Here is an 8,740-nt window from a genome sequence, read left to right as displayed (position 1 = left end):
ATCGCCAAAGCGGAATTCATACGTTACATCCTGCCTGCTGCACCCCCGTGAACGCTCCAGGGAGCTGCTGTGATCTAGTCACAGAGAATCTCTCTAGAGAATCTCCTGCTGCGTTGTTCATGTGTGAAAGGAAACCTCTGGAGAAAATCCGGACATCCACCGGAGTTCATGTCTGAAAACGGATTTGTTCACTTTTGGCGGGGAGCTTGTCCCTCTCTGAAAAAAAAAATCCCACACAAGGGCTATTAAGTAGATAAACTTCAGTTTTAAACTTTCAAGTCAAATTACAGCGAAGACATTAAAGAAAAAGACAACAGGTTCTTAAAAGCACACACATTTAAGTTTAATTAATGAAAAGAGTGGAGGTTTGGTAAACATTTTGTCGGTGGCACTACATACATTCAGTATTATTTGGGAGTTTTTCTGTTCAATCCCACCATCAATCCTGTAACAAAACAAAAAAAAGCAAACAGACAGAACCCGACCAGGGATATTTAAGTTTTTGCACTGGTTCAATACAACAGAGACATCGTGTTGTTTACAATAACATATTTATGTATATAGTTCATATGATGGAAATAATCTGTGGTTCCGGTCATGTGACCAGACGACTTGAATTACATCTCAATATAGCACAAGCACCACTAAGATGTCTAGCAGGAAGTTGAACGCACCGGTCCAGTTACAGGTCAGTGCAGAGGAAGGAAAGGAGACATGAAAAGAAAGCCACATTGGACTAAACGTGCACCTTTAGGAGGCACAGAGCTTAAGAGTTACAGTGACTGTTCATCAGTATCCTTTATGAGATCTACTTTTTAATGTTATTGTACACCACTGGGATCACATCAACAGCATGGAAAACAAAGTTAACATGGGTAGCAACATGAGTCGGAGCTCTGTGACGTGGTATCGTGCTGAGCTGAGATCGGAGTCTGCAGCCGCTCACACTATAAAGAGACTTTAAACCTTTAGATCAACACAGTCTGCGATGCCTGGAGCCATCCTGATGGACTGTCACTTCTTCAACAGTATGTGATTTCTATATCTTACATTGGAAACTAAATAACAGCTAAAAGTTACCACTTCATGAGTAAGCATAGGTCATATTTATCTATACACATTTATACATTCAGGTATGACTGTTGTGTACTGTAATTGGCACCATTTATTCTTTTTTTTTTTTTTTTAAATGTGGACAGCCAGGAAGAACTGACAGACACTGAAATGTCCAGATCTTTCTCGTTTATTATCTGTCAGCTGTAGGCGGGTAGCGCTTCACATGGTCGCCTATTCCAACAGATATAGGATGATTGTAGCGTAACATGACCATTGTCCTCAGAGGCAACTTCATCCTATTTCTTCTGGCTTGACAGCAGCTTATGATCAGTTGAGCTTGACTACTTCAAAACAAACAAAAAAACGCCTTCTCTCTGTGGCGAACATCGCTCAAATGAAAATGATAGAAATACAACCCAGCACATCGACGGAATGAGCATGAAAACAATCAGAAGCCTGTAAGTGTGGTATGGTAATTACAAGGTGAATTCGAGGGGGGACGTCTCGTGACCCCAGCTCCTGCAGCAAATGAAGAAGGTCTGAGCCGGCGAGGAGAGAACTGTCGTAACTCGCCGCTACGCGATGTTACCAATACCTTACAGATTTTTTTATGCTATTTTTTATTTATTTGTCATTTTACCTTTTTTCATCTTTTTGAAATTTTTGAAAATATTTTGAAAGTCGGCAACATTTATGCCTTTGGAAAAAAAACAAAAAAAAACGCCTTTAGATAAAATAAATAAAAACAAGCACAGAATCTCATGAATTAGATGTAATATTCACATGGAAGACAACATATACAATATTAAACATATTTCTAGACCAATACTGCCTCCTATACAACAAGGTCAACCTCCTGCTCTATTTTTGGCCAATTAATGTAATTAATTACCTTGTTGGAGCAAGTGAGATCAACAAATAAAAACACAGAGGGAACCGAGTGAACGTCTTTCCACTGGCCCCCAAAGCTTCCAGAAACAGACTTACTCTTTAACATAGAAAAATACTATACCAAAATGAAATACAAATATATATATATTAGAATCTGTTAGGCATTTCTATATAAAGGGTTGTCGGGGAGGGATTTTGGGGTGGAGGGTAAACTAAAGGAGTTAGGTTGCATCATGAGACAAAATATAACAAAATATAACAAAAATAAAAACAAATCAATATGAGAAATTAGACATGAACAAAATACAGAAGTTGATTCTGCAACCGTTTGTTTCGTAGTAACATTTATAGTGATATTAAGAAGCTCTACATATTAGTCGGCAAACTCTCTCCACACATGCAACAGCTTTGCACAAGTTTAATACTGCAAGCATCAAGAAGAGCAGGGCTGAATGGGCCCCTGCTGAGAAGGGGCAAATCATCCTAACCCTGAGGCAATGCATGCTGGGTGACCGACAACCGCTAGCGCCAGACTGGTTCGCCGTACAGAACAGGATTGATCGTTGCGCCACACGAGCCCCTCTCACTTTTACAAATGGTAAGACTGTGTATAAATGTATGTATGCCATGCATGTGTGATCATGTACTTCAGAGAGGTGTAGGACTGTAGTTTTCAGTGCTGCTAGTCAGTGCAGTCTCTATTTTTTTTTCTGGAGTTTCTATGTTACGGTACCTCACAGCAAACAACTGTGACACCGGACCACGTGGCCGTCGAAGCCACGGCCATCCGCACTGGATTATGTGCCGCTCTCAACTCTTTAACGTTTCTTTGTTCGCCTCTACGTGTGCATGTGTGTGGATGGATGACTGGATCCTGGCAGAAAAATTGCTACACCGAACCAACAACAACTTCAACTCAACGCCCCAAAACCACATCCAGCCCAGTCCAGGTAACCCAGCCAAGCTCAACTCAAGATAGCTTTGCCAAGTCAAAACGGTCCAGCTTCTCTTTTTATCCCTCGGTTTCTCTCTGCTTGTCCGTCTTTGCCTCTCTGCTCGCCATTCTCAGCCAGGCCGGACGCCGCTGTCCTCGCTGCCTCCACGAAGTAAAGGTTGAAGATGGTGGCCGGGCTGTCAGAGGCCTCACAGATGGGTGGGGAAGTCGCGCTGGGTGTATTGGGATGGAGGGATGCCTCGCTCTGAATGCAACACCTTTGAAATCTCCGGACCCCCTGGAACAATGTCGCAGATACACTGGTTTTGTTGCCGTTGTTGTCACTTCTACATTGTTGCTTAAGATGTTTCTCTGTGTTACTGTAGGTCACACACCCTTGGAAGGGGAGGAAATGTCCTATTTTACAAACATTGTTGTCCATAATATATAGATAGAGGTTTTATATATATTCTTTATAATCTCTCTCTTTCTCTTCTTCCCTCGCTTTCCTCCAGTCCTCTCTTTCTTCCTTCCTTCCTTCCTTCCTTTCTATCTTTCTTCTGCTCTGCAGCAGCGGCAGGAAACGTGAGCGAATGGTGCTACATGCAGCCCACGCAGCCACACTTGATGGTCTTTTCCACTTCCTCGCTAAAGGAGGTTCCGTCGCTGCACTCGAAGGTGTATTTCCGGCGCTTCATCCTCTGGCTGGCGCAGCAGGTCCCCGTGTCGCACACCCCGGTGCACTCCACCCAAGAGACGACGCGCGTTGTCTGGCAGATGGCGTAGCCTCGCTGCACCTGGTAGAAGTCTCTAACGGGCTCCCCTCGACACTCAGACTCTGGAGGACAGGAAACACCCAAAGATATTAGTGATTACTCCATGTTCATAACTTTGTTATTAGGACGAGTGCGACATCAGAGAAAACCAACCTGCATCACACAGTTCCCCGGTGTAGCCACTTTCACAGTGACAGTAGGCGTCCCCTGTTTCTGAGATCTGACAGCGGCCATGCTTGCAGGACAGGCGGCGGCAGGGGTTGAACAGCTCCCCCTGTTGGTTACACAGGGCACCGCGGTATCCCTCCAAACACTCGCAGCGGTAAGACTGACTGTCCAGTGGGATGCACTGTCCATGGACGCACCTGGTAAGAGAAAATAGTCTCGTTTAACTCAAAAAAGTGATCAATCAGGGGAAGTATTGTGGTGTTTCAGCACTGAAGAAGATTCTTACTTATCAGTGGTGAATAACAATAAAAAAAACAATAATAGTAAAAGTACTGTACTAGAGCTCAAATTTGAAGTATTTGAGTTGGAAACCAATGTACAATAAGATACTTTCAGGACAATCTAAATTCTATTGCACTTGCTAACATACTTGCTGCCCTGGCAGGGGTTGCTAGCAGGCTGGTCACAGTGCGGTCCGCTCCAGCCCGGCTGGCAGTGGCACACCGGTCCCTGGACCCCATCAGGCTGGCAGATGCCATGCACACAGTAGATCTTCTTGCAGGGCTCGCAGCCCGGCACCACGCCGGGCTTCATCTGGGTCTTGGTGAAGTCCTGGAGCTCGTTGTTGATGTACAGGTTCTGGATGCAGCCGTGGAAACTGGAGCCGTTCTGCAGCTGCCAGAGACGGAAGACCCCAGAGTGCACATCCACTGGCATGCCTGGAGGAGGGAGAGAAGAGAGATGGATGTTTACATGTGTGAAGACGTACACACCGGGCCACAGACAGACAGCGAACAGAGGGCTGGTATGAGTGTAATGGAGGAAAGCATTTTCAAACACACGTATCCCACCAGTGCAGATGCAGCTTGTCAAACAATATTTGCTTTTTGACTGATTTGGATTTTTTGCATTTGCACCACAGGACACATCATGCTTGAAAGAGAGGAAAGAAGAAGGCAAAGGAGTATGGGTAATGTCTCCTGTAGTATTGTATGAATGAACAGCACAACACAACACAACACCTCACATCACTGCACTGAAACAAACCGTGAGCCACTCCAGAGCAAAGAGTCAAATCAACCCTGAGAGCAGGGCTGCATGGCCACAAATGTAAGATCTGTAAGTTTCTTCTGTCATAAATCAGGTAAATCTTACAAGTTCAAATTTTAGAATATTGTTAAATATAATTTTGTCAAGAGTGGCTCAATCACACATTAAAAAACACAATTTTATCTGGGGCAAGCTAAATCCATGTAAATACAAAAATGTTTTAGGACTGTGTCTGGTAGTTCTCATAGTTATCACTAGAGGGTGGACTATGCACACTGTAAAAAAATGCGCTGTAACAAAAATAGATCTACTGATATATCTATCATCGACTACAAGTTATGATCTGTCATTTTTATCAAGTCACCATATGCATGTATTACAATTGCATTGTGTGCATATGCTCAACGCTTATCTTTTTATTCAGTAACAATACAATAAAACGTGGCCCCTAGCAAACACAGTAATGAAGGTGAGTATGGAGTTGGTGAAGGGGAGGGTTTGGGTGGAGGTGGGACAGGGTTGCATGGTTAAAGGGAAGGGTTGGTTGCGGTGGTGACAAAGCGAGGGGGGAGGGGTGGTGATTGACAGTAGTGTAGTAGATAAGAGTGCCTGCAGAGGAGGGAGGTGTGTTCTGGAGAGGGCCCCTACCCCCCACGTATAGTGGAGCCTCCCCGTTGAGTGGCCGCACCGCCCCAAAGCTGCCCATTGTGGTAGGGAGACCCCCGTCGATGGACAGGTTCACCATCTGGTCGTAGGTCACAAGCTCCACTGTGTGGAACTGGCCATCGTTGATAGTCTCAGTGCTGGAGAAAAACAGAAAGATCCGACATTAGATAAGAGTCGCTTCAGTCTGGAATCAGCCACAGGTGAAAAGTTAAGTTGAGCCTTTCGGTTAATATGTGGCACCTCACCTGTAGATGGCGTGGCCTGGCTGGCTGCCGGGGTCATAGCTAACCTTGACATGACCTTGGTAGAGCTCCACTGCAATATGATCATTGTCTCCATTGTACAGCAAAATGCCATTATCCTCTGCTGTTGACACCTGCAGACAGAAAATGTTTGCTTTGCGAGTTAGAATTTTCCAGGTCTCAGAATCAGTATCAATCACAAGCTGCTTTCAGACATAAACTGAACTCTGGATAATCTACGAACATTCTCCAGAGGAGCTGTATGTGGAAATGCTAAAGTCCAACTGAGAGGCTCTGGACTTTCTCCGGAGTTTCTCCTGCCAGACCCCATGCATAATCTCCAGAGAGGGTACAAAGACAGCAGGAGATCCTCCGATGACGTTTCTAACACACAACAGATGCAAAACTGAAAAACACTGTAGTGGAATTAATACACTACATCCTGCCTCTGCCTTCCCTGACCTGAATGCTCTGGAGAGTTGTTGTGAAAGAGAATCTCCTGCTGCACTGTTCATGTGTGAAAGGGAAACTCTGGAACAAGTCCAGACCCAATTCTGTGGACATCCTCTGGAGTGCATTACGCATTAATGCCATCTGTGGTTACCTGTAAGGTGATGTTAGCTTGGGGCCAGTTCTTGAGGTCGGAGAGCAGCAGGTAGGAGTCTCGGTCGATGAAGTTGACACTGACCAGCTTCTCGCAGCGTGGGCCCCCAAACTCTGGGGGACACTGGCACAGGGCCCGTCCGCCCAGCTCCACACAGGGGGCGTTGTTCTGGCAGTCGGCCAGCTCGCACAGGGACAGGGGGGACGGGGGAACCTCACACAGCTGGCCGCTACAAGAAGAAGAGGAGTGAGGGGATTATTTTTGGGAAGATGGTGTCGGTAAAGTGGGAGCAGACTAAAACAAAGCCTGGGTGTGTAACATGACTGCTCTTCTCACCTGTATCCTTCAGGACAGATGCAGGAGTATCCGTTCAGCTCATCCACACACTGAGCTCCGTTCTGACAGCGATGCTCCTCACAGTCGTTATAGTCTACGCTGCAGTCATCACCGACATAACCAGGAGAGCACACACACCTGCAACACACAAACACAATTCTAGAATCAAGCTGAAAGCAGAGAAAACCCCCTTCAAGTCTGTATATCATTTATTTAAAATTGTCTCTGTATCTGTTGTACTGGCAGCAAAGTCTTACTTGGGTCCAGTGGAGGTGATGAGGCAGGTAGACTGATGTTGGCAGGGGCTTCGTCCTGGGGCACACACGTCCTCAATTTCTTCACACATCTCCCCTACACAGATACATGTATATCCAAAAAACTGTTAAACACACAGAGCAAGAATCATACTGCAAAAACAGTGAAATAAGAAAGTTATACTGTATTTATTTTTGCATGCTCAATTTGACATACAGCATATTGAGAGAAAACTAGATGGCTTTGTGTATTTCAAGGCAAGATAACCAAAATTACTGCAAAGTGTTTGCCCCGTGTTAAAAGCAGAATCTGTCTCATCAACTCCTCAGTTGTGTTGAGTGCACCGACCTGTGTGATATGGGGGACAAAAGCAAGTGTAGTTGTTGCCTCCGTCGACGCAGGTCGCTCCGTTCTCACAGTCGTTGTCTTCGCAGTCGTCAATGTTGGTTTGGCAGGTGGGGCCCTCGAAGCCCAGGGGACATGTGCAACTGTGAAAACATGTTACACTCATCAAGTTATCATGTCAAGATCCTTATGAGATGATTACAATTTTCCATTCTTCACCACATTCCTTTCAAAGCTCGTCTTCCTCACCTGTATTCTCCCTCCTCATCCTCGTTCACGTGGCAGGTTCCTCCGTTGGAACATGGGTTACTAACACAGGCGTTCAGAGCCGTGTCACAGTTCTTGCCCTGAGACAGAGAACGGGGATAATGTTTATTATCACTATAAATAATGTAAATACTCACATTGGGTGGCAGCATTGTGTAGCTCTGACCTTGAACCCTGGAGGACAGCTGCACCTGTAGATCTCCACCAGGTCAGTGTGACAGATGCCTTGGTTGAGACAGGGACTGGACAGACAGGGGTTACACTTGGCCAACACAGCAGTGTCCACATCTCCTGAGGAAAAGACAAGACCGATAAGAATCAATTGTTTGTATTCATTGCTACTTGTGTTATTCTGTGTTTCCCTTTTCAACACAATCGCGGTGTCTAAATTGAGGGGCTACATTCTTCGGAGGCCGCATTTGAAGACCGATTGTGTCACAGCGGCGCAACTTGACTGTCCCATTTTAAGTCTTTTTCGTATGCGGCTGACAAATGCGTCCTTCCATCTCAGAGAAAGGAAAGCTCCAACAGATCCACCTGTTGGCCCAACCTATCCCAGGATTAAATGCACTTCTATGAAAAAACGTTTTTCAAAGAATTAATGGCGCCAGCAAGCGACAAAACATCCAATGTTTTAGTATCACGCCTCAACTCAACTGAATAGCTAATAGTACACATGTTTTAAAAAAATCAAAGGACATTAAAACTTTTCTGTAGCCTTCAATTTATGCTCTGTTGCTAGGCAACAGCAATAAGAGCGGGATGAGCTGGTGACGACAATCACAGAAAGCCTCTGTAGACTAGACGGTCTCATTTCAGTTCGGCCTTTGAGGTCTACCTGGCCCACAAAGACTGCCTCCATCGTGGATGACCATGTCCCCAGAAGGATACAGCCCCTGAAATGAGACACAGTGAATGACTCACCTGTACATTCAAACTTCTTTGCAGGTGTGGTGAGCAGCAGTTTCCCCTCCATGCCCTGCGGACCAGCACAGCGGGCAATCCCCGGCTCTTTGTAGCCTGTCTTCACCCAGTCAGATAACCAGCGCAGGTTGCAGTCGCAGTGCAACGGGTTGGCACCAATCGCCCTGAGGGAGCAGGAGAAATTAAAATCATCAATGAATTGGTGATGTACGACAGCTGAGTTATA

The 8,740-nt window shown here is 45.5% G+C and overlaps 1 protein-coding gene across 5 annotated transcripts in view; it reads right to left on the bottom strand.

The window, feature by feature from the left end:
* Window positions 1–321: 321 nt before the first annotated feature.
* Window positions 322–8,740, bottom strand: part of slit1a (slit homolog 1a (Drosophila)) — an 89,878-nt gene continuing 81,459 nt past the window's right edge. For 2 of the 5 annotated variants that reach the window (XM_035172682.2, XM_035172684.2), the window contains 12 exons: window positions 8,515–8,678; window positions 7,757–7,881; window positions 7,573–7,670; window positions 7,327–7,466; window positions 6,981–7,074; window positions 6,724–6,861; window positions 6,388–6,616; window positions 5,787–5,917; window positions 5,485–5,678; window positions 4,256–4,544; window positions 3,811–4,022; window positions 322–3,719 (listed from right to left, as the gene is read on the bottom strand). In XM_035172682.2, the coding sequence (XP_035028573.2) occupies window positions 3,481–3,719; window positions 3,811–4,022; window positions 4,256–4,544; window positions 5,485–5,678; window positions 5,787–5,917; window positions 6,388–6,616; window positions 6,724–6,861; window positions 6,981–7,074; window positions 7,327–7,466; window positions 7,573–7,670; window positions 7,757–7,881; window positions 8,515–8,678 (2,053 nt within the window). In that variant the 3' untranslated portion in view covers window positions 322–3,480. The remainder of the gene's footprint in view (window positions 3,720–3,810; window positions 4,023–4,255; window positions 4,545–5,484; window positions 5,679–5,786; window positions 5,918–6,387; window positions 6,617–6,723; window positions 6,862–6,980; window positions 7,075–7,326; window positions 7,467–7,572; window positions 7,671–7,756; window positions 7,882–8,514; window positions 8,679–8,740) is intronic. The other 3 variants (XM_035172685.2, XM_035172686.2, XM_035172683.2) reach the window with 2 other exon arrangements.

Source organism: Hippoglossus stenolepis, chromosome 12 (genome assembly GCF_022539355.2).
Source record: "Hippoglossus stenolepis isolate QCI-W04-F060 chromosome 12, HSTE1.2, whole genome shotgun sequence".
In the NCBI taxonomy this organism is placed as follows: domain Eukaryota; kingdom Metazoa; phylum Chordata; class Actinopteri; order Pleuronectiformes; family Pleuronectidae; genus Hippoglossus; species Hippoglossus stenolepis.
Note: the sequence above shows the minus strand (reverse complement) of the source record. Positions and strands in the feature narration are given on the sequence as shown.